The following is an 18,800-nucleotide window of genomic DNA, read 5'->3' on the forward strand; positions in this document are numbered from 1 at the left end:
ACATCTAGGTTGTGTAACAAACGTTCCTTCCTTGAAACTGGATTCGGACACAGAGAAGGAACAACTATTTCCTGGTTAATATTCCTGTTGGAAACCACTTTTGGAAGAAAACCAGGCTTGGTACGTAAAACTACCTTATCTGTATGGAATACCAGATAGGGAGAAGTACACTGCAAAGCAGATAATTCAGAAACTCTTCTAGCAGAAGAAATAGCAACCAAAAACAGAACTTTCTAAGATAGAAACTTAATATCTATGGAATGCATGGGTTCAAACGGAACCCCCTGAAGAACTGAAAGAACTAAATTTAGACTCCAAGGAGGAGTCATGGGTCTGTAGACAGGCTTGATTCTAACTAACGCCTGTACAAACGCCTGTACATCTGGCACGGCTGCCAGATGTTTGTGTAACAAAACAGACAGAGCAGATATCTGTCCCTTTAAAGAACTAGCTGACAAACCTTTATCCAAACCCTCTTGGAGAAAGGAAAGTATCCTAGGAATTTTAATTTTACTCCAAGAGAATCCCTTGGATTCACACCAACGGCTATATTTTTGCCATATGTTATGGTAAATTTTCCTAGTTACAGGTTTTCTGGCTTGAACCAGAGTATCTATAACTGAATCTGAAAACCCACGCTTAGATAGAATCAAGCGTTCAATTTCCAAGCAGTCAGTTGCAGAGAGACTAGATTTGGATGTTCGAATGGACCTTGTACTAGAAGATCCTGTCTCAAAGGTAGCTTCCATGGTGGAGCCGATGACATATTCACCAGGTCTGCATACCAAGTCCTGCGTGGCCATGCAGGAGCTAATAGAATCAACGAGGCCTTCTCCTGTTTGATCCTGGCTACAAGCCTGGGAAGGAGAGGGAACGGTGGAAACACATAAGCTAGATTGAACGACCAAGGCGCCACCAATGCATCCACTAGTGTCGCCTTGGGATCCCTGGATCTGGACCCGTATTGGGGAACCTTGGAGTTCTGACGAGATGCCATCAGATCCATATCTAGAGTACCCCATATTTGAGTTAACTGGGCAAAGACCTCCGGGTGGAGTTCCCACTCCCCCGGATGTAAAGTCTGACGACTTAAATAATCCGCCTCCCAGTTGTCTACTCCTGGGATGTGAATTGCAGATAGGTGGCAGGAGTGATCCTCCGCCCATTTGATGATCTTGGATACCTCTCTCATCGCCAAGGAACTCTTTGTTCCCCCCTGATGATTGATGTACACTACAGTCGTCATGTTGTCCGACTGAAATGAATCTGGCCTTCGCTAGGTGAGGCCAGGCCAGGAGCGCATTGAATATCGCTCTCAGTTCCAAAATGTTTATCGGGAGGAGAGACTCTTCCCGAGACCAAAGACCCTGAGCTTTCAGGGAGTCCCAGACCGCGCCACAGCCTAAGAGACTGGCGTCGGTCGTGACGATGACCCACTCTGGTCTGCGGAAACTCATTCCCTGAGACAGGTGATCCTGAGTCAACCACCAGTGGAGTGAGTCTCTGGTTACCTGGTCTACTTGAATCTGGGGAGACAAGTCTGCATAATCCCCATTCCACTGTTTGAGCATGCACAGTTGTAATGGTCTTAGATTAATTCGAGCAAAAGGAACCACGTCCATTGCTGCAACCATTAATCCTATTACCTCCATGCACTGAGCTATGGAAGGCTGAGGAATAGATTGAAGAACTTGACAAGCGTTTAGAAGCTTTGATTTTCTGACTTCTGTCAGGAAAATCTTCATTTCTACAGAATCTATTATTGTTCCCAGAAAGGGAACCCTTGTGGACGGGGACAGGGAACTTTTTTCTATGTTCACCTTCCACCCGTGAGATCTGAGAAAGGCTAAAACAATGTCTGTATGAGCCCTTGCTTTGGAAAGGGACAACGCTTGGATTAGAATGTCGTCTAGGTAAGGTGCTACAGCAATGCCCCTCGGTCTTAGAACCGCTAGAAGGGACCCTAGCACCTTTGTGAAAATTCTGGGAGCAGTGGCTAAACCGAATGGAAGAGCCACAAACTGGTAATGTTTGTCCAGAAAGGCGAACCTCAGGAACTGATGATGATCTTTGTGGATAGGAATATGCAGGTACGCATCCTTTAAGTCCACGGTAGTCATATATTGACCCTCCTGGATTGTTGGTAAAATTGTCCGAATGGTTTCCATTTTGAAAGATGGAACTCTGAGGAATTTGTTTAGAATTTTTAGATCCAGAATTGGCCTGAAAGTTCCCTCTTTTTTGGGAACTACAAACAGGTTTGAGTAAAAACCCAGACCTTGTTCCGCTGTTGGAACTGGGTGTATCACTCCCATCTTTAATAGGTCTCCTACGCAATGTAAGAATGCCTGTCTCTTTATCTGGTCTGAAGATAAGCGACACATGTGGAACCTTCCCCTTGGAGGAAGTTCCTTGAACTCTAGAAGATACCCCTGAGAGACTATTTCTAGTGCCCAGGGATCCGGAACATCTCTTGCCCAAGCCTGAGCAAAGAGAGAAAGTCTGCCCCCTACTAGATCCGGTCCTGGATCGGGGGCTACCCCTTCATGCTGTCTTGGTAGCAGCAGCAGGCTTCTTGGCCTGTTTACCCTTGTTCCAGCCTTGCAATGGTTTCCATGCTGGTTTAGGCTGGGAAGTGTTACCCTCTTGTCTAGAGGCTGCAGAGTTAGGAGTCGGTCCGTTCCTGAAATTGCGAAAGGAACGAAAATTAGATTTGTTCTTAGCCTTGAAAGGCCTATCCTGTGGGAGGGCATGGCCCTTTCCCCCAGTGATGTCTGAAATAATCTCCTTCAATTCCGGCCCGAAAAGGGTCTTACCCTTGAAGGGAATATTAAGCAATTTTGTTTTGGACGACACATCCGCCGACCAAGATTTTAGCCAAAGCGCTCTGCGTGCCACTATTGCAAAACCTGAATTTTTCGGCGCTAACTTAGCCAATTGAAAAGCGGCATCCAAAATAAAGGAATTAGCCAACTTTAGTGCGTGAATTCTGTCCATGACTTCATCATATGGAGTCTCCTTTTGGAGCAAATTTTCTAGTTCCTCGAACCAAAAAGACGCTGCCGTGGTGACAGGAATAATGCACGAAATTGGTTGAAGAAGGAAACCTTGTTGAACAAATATCTTTTTAAGCAATCCTTCCAATTTTTTATCCATAGGATCTTTGAAAGCGAAACTGTCCTCAATAGGAATAGTTGTGCGCTTGGCTAACGTTGAAACTGCCCCCTCAACCTTAGGGACCGTTTGCCATGCGTCCCTTCTGGGGTCGACAATGGGGAACATTTTCTTAAATATAGGAGGTGGAACAAAAGGTATACCTGGCTTCTCCCACTCCTTAGTCACTATGTCCGCCACCCTCTTGGGTATCGGAAAGGCATCAGCGTGCACCGGGATCTCTAAGAATTTGTCCATTTTGCACAACTTCTCTGGAATCACCAAAGAGTCACAATCATCGAGAGTAGTTAGCACCTCCTTAAGCAGGGCGCGGAGATGTTCTAACTTAAATTTAAATGCCACGATATCAGGTTCTGCCTGCTGAGAAACTTTTCCTGAATCAGAAATTTCTCCCTCAGACAGACCCTCCCTCACTGCCAATTCAGATTGATGTGAGGGTATAACAGATAAATTATCGTCAGCGCCAACTTGCTCATCCTCTGTATTTAAAACTGAGCAATCACGCTTTCTGGGAAATGCAGGCAGTTTGGATAAAAGATTTGCTATAGAATTATCCATTACTGCAGTTAATTGCTGCATAGTAACAAGCATTGGCGCGCTAGATGTACTAGGTATCGCCTGCGCGGGCAAAACTGGTGTTGACACAGAAGGAGAGGATGATGAGCTATCCCCACTACCTTCATTTGAAAAATCATCTTGGGCAACCTTATTAAATGTGACAGTACTGTCCTTACTTTGTTGGGACGCCATGGCACAATTTGTACATACATTTAAAGGGGGAACCGCCTTGGCCTCCATACACACAGAACATATGCTATCTGAAGGTACAGACATGTTAGACAGAATTTGGCAGGCTATTAAAGCAATAAAATCGTTTTTAAACAAAACCGTTACTGTCTCTTTAAATAATAAAAAGAGCACACTTTATTTCTGAATGTTTGAAAAACTATGAAGGAAATATCCGATCTTTACAAAATTTACACCCCAGTGTCTTAATGCTTTGAAAGTATTGCACACCAAATTTCAAGGCTCTAAACCCTTAAATGAGCAAACCGGAGCTATTTGTTCAATTTACCAGTTTTAACACACTACAGTCCCTGCCACAGACTTTGCTGCAGCTTTTACCTTCCTTAGGGGTTATTCACCACAGAAATAAGCCTTCCTGAGTCCGTTTTTTAGCCACAGGACCCTCTCACATGAAGCTGCATGCACTGCCTCTAGAAGTAACTGCGCAACTGAGGCGCCAAAATGAGGCCTCCTCCCTCTGCATACCAGAGTGAAGGGGCCTTCCTGACTAGATTAGGCGTCTAAACAACTGCCAGGCGAAATAAAAACGTTCCCAAAAGTGTTTCCAAATACACAAAACACTCAAAATGACATATAAATATGATATAAACCAATCGATTTAGCCCACAATAGTGTCAACCAGCATAGAGCCCATTTTATAAGCCTTAATTCTGTTATGAGTCTAAGAAAATGGCTTACCGATCCCATAAGGGAAAACTGACAGTCTTCTAGCATTACTATGTCTTGTTAGAAAATAGACTGGTCATACCTGGAGCAGAAAAGTCTGCAAACTGTTCCCCCCAACTGAAGTTCTCTGGTTTCAACAGTCCTGCATGGGAACAGCAATGGATTTTAGTTACTGGTGCTAAAATCATACTCCTCTTTTAACAGAACTCTTCATCACTTTCTGTTGTAGAGTAAATAGTACAAACCGGCACTATTTTAAAATAACAAACTCTTGATAGAAGAAATAAAAAACTACAACTAACACCACATACTCTTTACCATCCCCGTGGAGATGCTACTTGTTCAGAGCGGCAAAGAGAATGACTGGGGGGCGGAGCCAGAGGGGGGGCTATATGGACAGCTTTTGCTGTGTGCTCTCTTTGCCATTTCCTGTAGGGGAGGAGAATATCCCACAAGTAAGGATGAAGCCGTGGACCGGACACACCAATGTAGGAGAAATTAGCCTTGTTTTTGGCCTTAAACGGTCTATCTTGCGGAAGGGCATGGCCCTTTCCTCCAGTGATATCCGCAATAATTTCTTTCAACTCGGGGCCGAAAAGGGTCTTTCCCTTGAAAGGAATATTTAGTAATTTTGTTTTGGACGATACGTCCGCCGACCATGATTTGAGCCAAAGTGCTCTTCGCGCCATAATGGCAAAACCAGAATTTTTCGCCGCTAACTTAGCTAATTGGAAAGCGGCATCTATGATGAAAGAATTAGCCAGCTTTAGAGCATGAATTCTATCCATGACTTCGTCATATGAAGTCTCCCTCTGGAGCGACTCCTCCAGCGCCTCAAACCAAAAAGCCGCTGCAGTAGTTACAGGAATAATGCAGGCAATCGGTTGAAGAAGGAAACCTTGCTGAACAACTATTTTCTTTAGTAAACCTTCTAATTTTTTATCCATAGGATCTTTGAAAGCACAACTGTCTTCTATTGGTATGGTTGTGCGCTTGGCTAGTGTTGAAACTGCTCCCTCTACCTTAGGGACCGTCTGCCACACGTCCTGCCTGGGGTCAGTTATGGGGAACATTTTCTTAAAGATAGGGGGGGGAACAAAAGTTACACCTGGTCTCTCCCACTCCCTAGTCACACTACCCGCCACCCTCTTCGGGATCGGAAACGCATCAGTGTATACAGGGACTTCTAGAAACTTGTCCATTTTACACAATTTTTCTGGGACCACCATGGGGTCGCAATCATCCAGCGTAGCTAAAACCTCCTTAAGCAGTACGCGGAGGTGTTCCAGCTTAAATTTAAACGCTAAGGAATCTGATTCTGCCCGCTGAGAAACCTTTCCTGTGTCAGAAATTTCTCCCTCGGACAGCACATCCCTCACTGCCACTTCAGAGTGTTGTGAGGGTACAACGGATAAATCATCTAAAGCTTCTGATTGCTCATCCTCTGTTCTTAAAACTGAGCTATCACGCTTTTTAGGAAAAACTGGCAGTTTGGATAGAAATGCCGCAAGGGAATTATCCATGACTGCTGCTAAGTGTTGTAATGTAATAGGGCCCAATGCGCTAAAGGTACTAGGCATCGCTTGCGCGGGCGTAACTGGTGTCGACACATGGGGAGAGGAAGGAGGACTATCCTCGTTACCTTCCGTCAAAGAATCATCTTGGGCTACATTTTTAAGTGTCACTGCATGGTCTTTAAAATGTTTAGATACCTTAGCACACTTTAAACACAAATGTAAAGGGGGTACCGCCATGGCTATTAAACACATAGAACAAGGTCTATCTGTAGGCTCAGACATGTTAAACAGATTTAGACAGCACTCAAATACAGTAAAATACAATTTTTGAAAAAACGGTACTGTGCCTTTAAATAATAAAAAGCGCACACTTTTTTACTAAACCTCAAAAAAAACATCCAATCTTTATGAAATTTTCACCATATGATCCTAATGCTTTGAAATGATTGCACAGTAAATTTCAAGACAATTAACCCCTTAATGCCCAAACCGGAGCAAATTGAAGCTGGCAGCCGGTTAGCAAACTACAGCACCATGCCACAGCCTCTGCTGTGGCCCTACCTTCCTTGCTGTGGCCCTACCTTCCTTGGGGATTAGTTTTGATTGAAAATAAGCCTCTCTGAAGTCCTCAAGTAATCTTTGGACTCTTCACATGAAGCTGCATGAAGCTGTCTGCCAAATCAACTGCGCAACTGAGGCGCAAATTTTAGGCCCCCTCCCTCTTCACTCTGGAGTTGTGGGGCCTTCCCAAGCCAAAATAGGTGTCTAAATATATGCCATGCGGAATAAACCCCAAAAAAGTGTTCAAAATGTAATGCAAACTTGTACCAATATCAGATTTTTGTAATAAAATAATCGATTGCCCCTTAACAGTGTCCACCAGTGTTTTAAGCCCTTTTAACTAAGCCTTCCTTCTATACTAAGTCTCAGAATATGGCTTACCTTCCCCACATGGGGATTCTTGTCAGTCTTCTAGCATTACTAAGTCTTGACTAGAAAAAAGTGACTGAAACATACCTTATAGCAGTTAAGCCTGCAAACTGTTCCCCCCCAACTGAAGTTTTCTGGTACTCAACAGTCCTGTGTGGGAACAGCAATGGATTTTAGTTACAACATGCTAAAATCATTTTCCTCTCAGCAGAAATCTTCATCACTTTCTGCCACAGAGTAAATAGTACAAACCGGCACTATTTTAAAATAACAAACTCTTGATTGAAGAAATAAAAACTACAAATCTAACACCACATTCACTTTACCCTCCCGTGGAGATGCTACTTGTTAGAGCGGAAAAGAGAATGACTGGGGGGGCGGAGCCTGAGGGGGAGCTATATGGACAGCTCTGCTGTGTGCTCTCTTTGCCACTTCCTGTAGGGAATGAGAATATTCCACAAGTAAGGATGAATCCGTGGACTGGATACACCAAGTAAGAGAAAGAAGGTTATGTGATGGAAAAAAGATGATCTGCCACCTGTACCACCCTCCACTCTTGATACAATAGGTAGCTTTGTGCCAACCTGTTTTTACTCACCATCAATTTTTAAAAAGCGAAAAAGCCACAACTGAAATATGTACAAATCAATATTAAACTTTAAAAGTGTATAGCTGAATTATGTAAAATAAAATGTAAATGTTATTAGAGGAACATAAAAAATATTATGTCTTATACATAGAAACCTTAACAACTCCATGTGTACCTGTTGATGGCTTAAAGAATATGCACATTAGGGTGTATAAAGGGTAAAACGTGTAGATGGTGTCTCACCTTCTTTAAATGAAGATAAATTCCTTATCTGTGGAATTAAGGAAGAATAAGAGAGGTTTAATTCATGTTGGTTCCCATCTGTGCACAGCTACATTCCAATTAATATAATAATTTCCTGCAATCATGTGTAGTTAATGTCTCTTGTCAGCACTGACAGATTGAGCACAATTTATCATAAACAGTGTTCTCCCCAGGAACTTTTTAATGGGTGCACTGCCCACCTGATGTTACTCACCACCCAAGGGCTAGATTACGAGTGGTGCGCTATTGTTTACACGCAAGCGATATCGGATTTTCAAGGCTGCTTGTGAGTTAGTTAAATAGCATCCGTATTACAAGTTGAAAGTAAATTTAACTGCGTGAGCGCAAACGTGATTTATGCTAGAATTATTACTGCAACGTCAGAGCTCTGGTTAACTGTTATGCAATACAAAAAAGTGTCACAAAACACATAAAAATACATTTAAAAGTACAGTTACACTCATAATAACACTAATAAAAAATATTAAAAAATAATATTGCAGTGAGATTGCAGGGCTAAAACTGCTTTTACATAAGAATCCATAGGAACACATGTATAAATATATGTATGTATATAAATATATATCTGCATGTATTTCTATTCATGTATATAGGTATATGTATTTATATGTGTATCTATGTATTTACAGACATATAAAAACATATAAATACACACACACCTATATATATATATATATATGTGTGTGTGTGTGTGTATATAGAAATACATAAATATATCTCATACATATATCTCATTGCAAACCTGCGCTCGTATTTGCGCAAGCTGGCGGATGTTTTTTTGTTGTTGTTCAAAATGAGCCTCTATTAAAGTCTTTAGGGCTACATTAAAGTCTGCGCAAATATGCGACTGCAAATTCTTACTTGCAACTTGTTATATGTGAACTGGGCGCTCAATGGAATAGTTGAGTGCAGATAAGGGAGCAAAAATCTGCATTCCACTGATAATCTAGCCCTAAATTTAAGACAAATTAACCTAAAATTAGCCAATATTAAAAATGTTTTAATTTTTTTGCACATTAAATAAATTAATGTTAAATTAGGCAATATACAGTTTGTATATTTCTAGATAGTCCTAATCTAACAGATTGCTTACAGTTTGTATATTACAAGATAGTCCTCATCTAGAAGATTGCTTACAGTTTGTATATGAATAGATTGTCTTCATCTAAAACACTGCTTACTGTTTGTATATTACTTCATAGTCCTCATCTAGAAGATTGCTTACAGTTTGTATATTACTAGATAGTGCTCATCTAGAAGATTACTTATGGTTTGTATATTACTAGTTAGTCCACATCTATAATATTGCTTATGGTTTGTATATTACTAGATAGTCCTCATCTAGAAGATTGCTTACAGTTTGTATATTACTAGATAGTCCTCATCTAGAAGATTGCTTATGGTTTGCATATTACTAGATAGTCCTCATCTAGAAGATTGCTTACAGTTTGTATATGAATAGATTGTCTTCATCTAAAACACTGCTTACTGTTTGTATATTACTTCATAGTCCTCATCTAGAAGATTGCTTACAGTTTGTATATTACTAGATAGTGCTCATCTAGAAGATTACTTATGGTTTGTATATTACTAGTTAGTCCACATCTATAATATTGCTTATGGTTTGTATATTACTAGATAGTCCTCATCTAGAAGATTGCTTACAGTTTGTATATTACTAGATAGTCCTCATCTAGAAGATTGCTTACAGTTTATACATGACTAGATAGTCCTCATCCAGAAGATTGCTAACAGATTGTATATAACTAGATAGTCCTCATCTAGAAGATTTCATACAGTTTGTATATTACTAGATAGTCCTCATCTAGAACATTGCTTACAGTTTGTATATTACTAGATAGTCCTCATCTAGATGACTGCTTAGGGTTTGTATATTACTAGATAGTTCTCATCTAGATGACTGCTTAGGGTTTGTATATTACTAGATAGTTCTCATCTAGATGACTGCTTAGGGTTTGTATATTACTAGTTAGTCCTCATCTAGAAGACTGCTTACGGTTTGTATATTACTAGATAGTCCTCATCTAGATGACTGCTTAGGGTTTGTATATTACTAGATAGTTATCATCTAGATGACTGCTTAGGGTTTGTATATTACTAGATAGTTCTCATCTAGATGACTGCTTAGGGTTTGTATATTACTAGTTAGCCCTCATCTAGAAGACTGCTTACGGTTTGTATATTACTAGATAGTCCTCATCTAGAAGATTGTTTACAGTTTAGAAAAATAAAAAAAGACATAGAAAATGGAAAATTTTAAAGAAGGGACATAAAGATAGTACAAAAAAAAACCCAACTCTAATAAATATAAACTTCATAGCCTTAATAAATATTCTTCTGAGGACAGATAACTAAAATGCTAGAAAACATCTGCAAATACATAAAATATATATTTTCCATAAAACATAACTCTCCTAAATGATTTACTGAAAATTGAAGGATGTTGATTAACTACTGCTCCTTTTAAAGTTTCCTTAAAAAAAAAAAAAAACTTGTCTAGTTTTCTGAAATGTATAGGTTCGCCATGTTTCAGAGTTTATAGTAGGAACTATAGGTTGTGGCGCAATACACATTAAAAGGATACTGCAAAGTAACAAAGACTGTGAAGTGTAAAAAAAATAAAAAACTTACAGTTTGCTCATGTGTCTTAATGAGTTGGCTCTGATCCTTTATTTGTGATCTTAATGTTTGAATTTGGCGATCAAACTGCTGATCTCTAGTCTTCTGATCATTGGACAAGGAAGCCCTTAGTCGCTCATTCTCATTCAAAAGCTATGGAAGCAATGCATTGGAAACCAATTATTCATGCCAGTTCATATAAAGTGGATACGTCATAATTGTTCTAAGTTATCAGGGTAAATTTATGAAGCAGTGTATGCTGCTGTTTCCACGCAAGCCTTCTGGCTCGCCGGAAACATAAGTTAAGAAGCAGCGGTTGAAAGATTCGGATACGATTAGGATGATTGACACCCCCTGCTAGCGGCCAATTGGCCGCGAATGTGCAGGGGGCGGCATTGCACAAGCATTTTACCAGAAATGCTTGTGCAATGTTAAATGCCGACAGCGTATGCTACAGTGTATCATTTCCGCCCGACATTTAATAAATCTACCCCATGGTGTCTAAATGTCAGATTGGGTTTAAAAAATTCAGTTTTTAAAGGCATGAAATGTTTTTTTGTTCTCAAAATGACATATCTCAGTCATGTACTTTTCCTGCATTGTATTCCATTTCAGACTGAACAAATATCTTTTCTAATTGCATTTTTTATTATGCTTTTTATTAGACTCCCAAGTAGGGACATTTTTATTTTTAAATTGACTGGGCAGACTGGGCAACATTATTTAAAACAAAGAAAAAAAGATAAAGGCTGCATTTTAACATTAAAATTAACATTCCGTGACAAAAAAATTAAGAACAGTTGCATAAAGAAGAACAAATATCACACATTCCTACCTCATCCTTTTCTATATTGTAATCCCTTTTTGTCTCTTTCAACTTCTTTTTCCATTCTGCTTGCTACAATGATACAAACATGACAATAAATGAAAACTCTGTAGATTTTCCGGAAACAAATAGATAGAATGATATGTCTACAGATATTGTGGCACAGAATGATTAATTGTGAGAAAAAAAGGTAGGTGAGTGGATGGACAGATGGATGGATGGAGAGATGACAAAGTAAACTCACTTGTTGCTCTATCTCATCTCTCAGACGCCGCAGTTCTTCCTGCATCTTTTGGCGTGCACGTCTATCGTCTTCATCTTCCAGGTTTCCAAGACTAGAAGACTTGGACTTATAAGTCTCAAGATCCTGAAACCTCTATAAGAAGAATAAGAATAAGCTGCTAATGTTCAAGATTTATTTATTTGTGAATACAAGTCATACATCCAATAATCATTCTATGTTTGAACGGTTGAGGTCTGGGCAAACTAGTAAGGGACAAAATTCTGAAGAATATAAAGGTCAAACTTACCAAAAGTCAGGGACAGCTTTATTATGATCAGTTATTGGTTTGAGAAAACATAAGCTATTTTCATAATGAAAATGCTACACATTACAATACTGATTTAGATGTAACTGTGTGACAAATAATAAGCAAAAATTGTCACACAAAGTGGTGAAGCTGTTCATCAAGATCAAAATTGCTTGATACTTAACACAGCATGCTAATCTCATCCAAAGCCATCTTTTGCATGAATAAGAAACTGGTCTGTAAACCAACCAAACCAAAGTCATAAAGTAAACTAGTAAAAAAAATACCCATAACATACATTAAAGGGGGAACAGTTTGTATATTGCAATAGGTTCCACTATGTGAGATCAATCATGTTTATATATTTAGTATTATATGCAAATTATTCTTTACACTTTCAAAGGTGGAATTCTTAATGGTAATGTCCTGAATCTGAGCGAGAAACAGCTGCCTCATTTTGACCATCTCTTCTTGGAACTTAAATCTCTCCTCCTCTTTCCATCTCTCAAAGTCCCTCTTCATATGTTCCTCTCGACGATTGACTTCCTCCATCTCCTGTAAAAAACAGAACTATGTGTAAAGCAGGAGTGGCCAGAACTAGTCATGATGGGCAGCACAAGGATCAAGCTATAAGATTTCTATTCTCATCACTTGGTAATTCATGAAAGTAGGTTTAATCACCTGGCACTAATATAGATGAAATTAGTAATTACCCGAGTTCTATATCCCCAGTGTATAGAATAGATGTGTAAGTTACCTATGTCAGTCCATCTGACCTGTTGATGATCTGATATAAAGGTGATTTACAGCTAACAGTGACTCGCCGGCAGGGCCCTCAACCCTATCTAGTTAGAATGTAAATGTGTTTTTCATTATTTTACTGTGCAGGTTTTGGAGCTTTACAAATAAATTCTAAATTATTAAAGGACCAGTCAACACATTAGATTTGCATAATCAACAAATGCAAGATAACAAGACAATGCAATAGCACTTAGTCTGAACTTCAAATGAGTAGTAGATTTTTTTATAACAAATTTCAAAGTTATGTATATTTCCACTCCCCTTGTACCATGTGATAGCAATCAGCCAATCACAAATGCTTATACGTATAGTCTGTGCATTCTTGCACATGCTCAGTAGGATCTGGTAACTCAAAAGGTGTAAATATAAAAGACTGTGCACATTTTTTTTAATGGAAGTAAATTGGAAAGTTGTTTAAAATTACATGCTGTATCTGAATCCTGAAAATTGAATTTAACCTGAGTGGCCCTTTAAAAATGAATATTCATACAAGATGCAACTATACCTGTTTCCTATGCTTTTGTTCCATTTCCCTCTCTTCCTCGAGCTGAGCTTGTGTCTTCTGCAGCTTTATCTTTAATTCCTCAATACCATCTTCCATGTGCGCCACCTGTTTTTTCTTCTCTCTCTCTGCAGCAGTAAAATTGTGCAAGCTCATTAAAAATCAGTGAGTGTCACCTATGACATTATATACTAAATTCTGATTGAGCAACAATTTGCTATCTTTTTTTTAAATCTTGCTCATTTCGATATAGGGGTGACACATTTCACTAAAAAAAACATAACAAAAAAAAAGGTCCCACTCATGAGCGGCAAGCGTTGCAGCTCCAAGCATAGCACAACTGGTGAGATAATCACCACTACATTCGTGAGATGCAACTAAACTGAGTGCTAGAATCATAATGTCTATTTAGAAAACACTGAGGTACTATCATGGTAAAAATTCATGTGATTAAAGGTGTTACCAGAACTGACAGTTATAAATTCAATGTTGGTAAACAGCACACACTTATGTCATATCAGGCACAGAATCTGGATTAGTTACTTCCAAATACCACTTTAGGAAAGAAAGAAATTGGTGTTAGCTTCATAAACTTGTTTAAAAAGGGACCTTTATTGCTCCCTATCAGGGTTGAGGAAAAAAGAACAACAACATTTCGGGTCTACGTTGTACCTTTTTAAACAACTTTATGGAATCAATTTATTTCTCTCCAGAACTGACAGTGCCTAAGACTGAAAAGTGTGTACAAAGACTACAAACAACTGTAGACATTTAGGTGTTTTATATATCAAGGTCTAACATCACATTTCTCTCTGGATGCAACAAGATCATTGTAATGTACCAGCCTCCGTGATCTCAGGGTGTCTGCGCTGAACGTGTCCTTGTAGATATGAATAGTTCGTGAAGGCCTTGTCACACAGCTGACACTGTGAATAAAATGTTGACAATGAAGAAGTAACTTAAAAATGTAACATATTCTTCCCATCAGCAACACAACAAATACAGATGCATCATCAGTAAATCAAAGAGGATTCCAAGAGGCCTATTTATCAAAGGTCTGTCGGACCTGATCCGACAGTGCGGATCAGGTCCGACAGACATCGCTGAATGCGGAGAGTAATACGCTCTCCGCATTCAGCATTGCACCAGCAGCTCTTGTGAGCTGCTGGTGCAACGTCGCCCCCTGCAGACTCGCGGCCAATCAGCCGCCAGCAGGGGGTGTCAATCAACCCGATCGTACTCGATTGGGTTGAATTGTGGCGATCATCAGAGCAGGCGGACAGGTCATGGAGCAGCGGTCTTTAGACCGCTGCTCCATAACTTGCGTTTCTGGCGAGTCTGAAGACTCGCCAGAAACACGGGCCCTCAAGCTCCATTCAGAGCTTGATAAATGGGCCTCCATAACTTTTACTGTAAAGTAATACTTAACTTATAATTTATATGGTATATATTTTATTATAGACATTTACAGTAACTCAGTAAATGGTGTAATAAAGGCATGGGAATAAGTAACTTATTTCAGTATCTTATGTCACACTCAGGATCCAAAAATTGACTTTTTCAGAAAGCTACATAGAGGAACATTATTGTAAAAAAAGTAATCTTCTTATATTTCCCTTGAGAGTTGATTTATTTTAATATTATAAACACACTTCTCTGTGTTTTTACCAATGCTTAAGTGTTGAGCACGTAGGCAAACTTATGTTTCTTTCTGAAGCTAGGGTTGGCAACTGTCCTCCACAAAAATACTGCAACCTGTGGGTGACTGGGCGGGACTGGGCGGGAGTCACAGAATGGCCCTTCTTCATATCCCTACACTTGATACAGCCAATTATATTCTTTTTACAACTGAGCAGTGATTGTATGGCCTTGGCTGCCAGTAACGTTTTTATTTTTACTACCAGCCTATCTTTAATTAGGGTAATTTGTAATGTTTTTATTTATTTATTTTAACATAATCCTCCTTAAAGTGATGGTAAACATCAACATATGGAATATGGATTGCATAAAATGTATAATGGCACCTTTTCTTAGTTTTAACACCTTTCCTGAGGGGGTTAAAATTGTTCCGTAGTTTATCTTTCTTGCCCCCACCAGTGCCGGCTCACTTTAAAGGAAGCTTTTTTTTCCAGTGGGGACAGATTCCCCGGTCATCCAGATTCTTACTGAATGGCTCACACAGCAGTGAATTGTGTATATATATCTGCTAGCTTCAGTTTTTGTTGATTGTTTTCTATCTGGTAAATGTAGTACTGCATCATTATGGAGTGCTTTATACAGGTGAACAAAGATAACCCAGTGGGAAAGGGGTTTCTGTTTTTATTTCATGCTGTAACTTTTTTTGTATTATGCTTGATACAGACACTTTTTCTGGTCAAACTATAAATTTACAGAAATAACTTATTTAACAGAAAAACTATCTGGAATTGCTTGTGAGCAAGTAACAGAACTGCAGGAGTATATGTTGAAGCTTGTTACATGTGCAACACTATCACACTGGTGCACAGGCTTGCTCAGGTTTTAACAGCCAAATAGATAAAATAGAAAATCTGGACAGTATTGCCCAGAATGTTTTTCTTTTTCCTCAATGCTCTTGCCTGTCCTGTCAAAGATGGCAGAGGAAGTGCATGCGTACAGGAGCCCAATAAGGGCTGGGCTTCCTGAGTGGGGAATGGTTAGGGGGGTTGGTGGGAAGGCCCCACAAGGGGGGCGAGGTGCATAGGGATTGGCTAAGAGGAACAAAGGCAGAGGAGGGGCCAGGGTTACTTAGGGTGAGGCACAGCAAGCAGAGGCCATTCTAACATTTTTCAAGTGGCGGCGAAGGCAGTGAGAGAGGCAGGGGGGCTAGTATTGGAGCACCTTATGATAGCAGCAAAGCGAGAGGAGATCTTTTGTAGGGACGGGGTGCACCTTACGGAAGAAGGGAATGACCAGCTACTGAAGGACATCGTAATGATGATCCAGGACATAAAAAAGGTAAGGAAAGGTCACGGAGGGCAAAGAGAATAGTTGGCTGAAAGAGGAGGCTCTTTTCATGGCAGTGAAATTCGTGTACGGCACGTGGGCGGAGCATGAGGGGGTGGGAGGATCTCGTGGCATACACTAGCCTGGAGGGGTGACCCGGTGGTCTATCTAATAGGCGGGCTATGACATGGGTTCTCCTTCCCCCCTCTTGCCCTGCCAGGGGTGGGGTGTGTGGTACCTAAGTGGGACCCTAAGTTCATGTTATATGCAAATGCTGGTGCATTTTTTGGTGATGAGTTAAGTTAATAGTTCATTTGCAAATTTTTTGCTCTCCAAACAAAATTGCTACTGATTGGCAAAATTTAAATAAATAATGACCTTTCCATTTTCCGCCATAACTAACGTGTCTGTGTGCTTATTTCAGGTTGGAATATTAACGTAATAGGAATTAAGAAGTAGGGTTTAAGTGTTTAATGGTAAACAAATTAAAGATGCCCTTAAAGATGGCAGAGGAAGCGCCTGCGTACAGGAGCCCAATAAGGGCTGGGCTTCCTGAGTGGGGAATGGTTAGGGGGGTTGGTGGGAAGGTCCACAAGGGGGCGAGGTGCATAGGGATTGGCTAAGAGGGACAAAGGCAGAGGAGGGGCCAGGGTTACTTAGGGCGAGGCACAGCAAGCAGAGGCCATTCTAACATTTTTCTTTGTTTCCCACCCTCCCTCCATAGAAGCTGTAAAGGCAAGAAAACCTGAACTCGGAGAGGTCACTGGAGCGGAGAGCAACATGGCACGGATAGGGGCATGATATTGGCTAGTTAGTCGAGTCGAAGTAAGACCGTCCGTGTCCCTCATTACGAGGACGAACGCAGCTGCAATGGAAGGTGGCAGGTGACTCGTGTAGTCTATGCCAACCCAAAATTAAAATACCAAGCAACTGTTTATGCTAGAATATCCTGTGGTCATGGTTATGCAGTGAAATTTGGGTCCGGCACGTGGGTGGGGCACGAGGGGGTGGGAGGATCCTGTGGCATACACTAGCCTAGAGGGGTGACCTGGTGGTCTATCTAATAGGCAGGCTATGCCATGGGTTCTCCTTCCCCCCTCTTACCCTGCCAGGGGTGGGGTGTGTGGTACCCCCCCAATACGTGGGACCCTAAGTTCATGTTATATGCAAATGCTGGTGCATTTTTTGGTGATGAGTTATGTTATTTGTTCATTGGTGAATTTTTTGCTCTCCAAACAAAATTGCCACTGATTGGCAAAATTTAAATAAATAGTGACCTTTCCATTTTTCGCCATAACTAACGTGACTGTGTGGTTATTTCAGGTTGGAATATTAAGGTAATAGGAATTAAGAAGTAGGGTTTAAGTGTTTAATGGTAAACAAATCGAAGCCTCCAAGCCCTTATGCATAAAGACACAAACTTGCGCTAGTAATTCTTATTTTTTGGGAGGCAAACAGTTTTAATTTTTCTTGACAGGAATTCTTATTTAGATCTAGATTCGCCCAAGTAGTGAAAAACAATATGTTATTTGTACTCCAGTGTAAGTATTGCCTCATACCGAAGACACTGAAATATTAGCTTGCAAGGCATCTTTTTATACCAGCTAATCCGGATTCTAAATTATATTGACCATTCATTTTTTTTTCTGCTTTCCAAAGAGTAGATGAGATCTAGCAGTTTAAGAGACCAGTCAATGCTCACATTTGATCAGTCAAATGTCTCTACCAAAGGACACATAACTCCTTTATAGGGCTGTTATCACATATTTAAATCCACTGTGTGTAGAGTGGATACAAGCAGAAAAGGGAGCAAAATAAAATAAAAAGAAGGGTGATTTATGTGGTAAAATAATGGATATGTTTCTGGGAGTAAAAATGACCATACCTGATGAAAAGGAGAGACCGGAGGCTGTAGAGAAGCCATTGGGCAGTTAGTTGCTCACTACTACATGGAAGTAGCTGAACAAACTTAAGCAGTCATGGTTTCTGCACGTTCTTCTTGTTTCTAAGCCTATGACTATTAGTTATATAGGCTCTTCTAGTTTTGCAGATTCCCATGAGGTCCTGACTGCAGCAACTGCAGTTAATTAAGGAGGAAAATAAACTGCCACGCTGTTTAAAGAGTGAGACAACAACTGACGCTGCCACCATAGAAGGGGTTACATGAAAAGTTAGGAAGGAAGCCGCATACTGCAAGAGGTGGCAGTTGCTGCCCAACTGGACTATCAGCTCTATAGTCTGATCAGACCTCCCTATCCCTCCAACTCATTATTTATCTCAAAATAGCCACCTGATAAGAACAGCAATAATCCCAGCTTGTACAATCAGCAGCTGTATTTGAACGAGAGTAAGATCTGATGCCTCTGCTCAAGCTAAGTATTGTAATTTATTATACTTGAAAATATTTGTTAAAAGCATCCTATTCCATAAATATGACTTATATTAAAATGAACTAACAATTATTGTGGCAGGAGAGCTTTACAAAATAGAAAAAACTCAAATGCATATCATATATCAGGAATTAAACATTAAGGGCAAGATTACGTGTGGAGCGCAAAATTGCGCTTTC

General features: G+C 40.2%; 1 protein-coding gene across 1 annotated transcript in view; it reads right to left on the reverse strand.

Moving 5' to 3' along the window:
* The window catches only part of DZIP1L (DAZ interacting zinc finger protein 1 like), a 147,313-nt gene that overhangs the window by 69,191 nt on the left and 59,322 nt on the right, over positions 1-18,800 (reverse strand). Inside the window, exons 3-9 of the mRNA XM_053711387.1 lie at positions 14,109-14,193; positions 13,271-13,395; positions 12,358-12,519; positions 11,679-11,810; positions 11,444-11,506; positions 10,621-10,761; positions 7,927-7,954 (exon numbers count right to left, since the gene is read on the reverse strand). Coding sequence (XP_053567362.1) covers positions 7,927-7,954; positions 10,621-10,761; positions 11,444-11,506; positions 11,679-11,810; positions 12,358-12,519; positions 13,271-13,395; positions 14,109-14,193 — 736 coding nt within the window. The remainder of the gene's footprint in view (positions 1-7,926; positions 7,955-10,620; positions 10,762-11,443; positions 11,507-11,678; positions 11,811-12,357; positions 12,520-13,270; positions 13,396-14,108; positions 14,194-18,800) is intronic.

This window comes from Bombina bombina, chromosome 4, assembly GCF_027579735.1.
Source record: "Bombina bombina isolate aBomBom1 chromosome 4, aBomBom1.pri, whole genome shotgun sequence".
NCBI classification, from domain to species: Eukaryota; Metazoa; Chordata; class Amphibia; order Anura; family Bombinatoridae; genus Bombina; species Bombina bombina.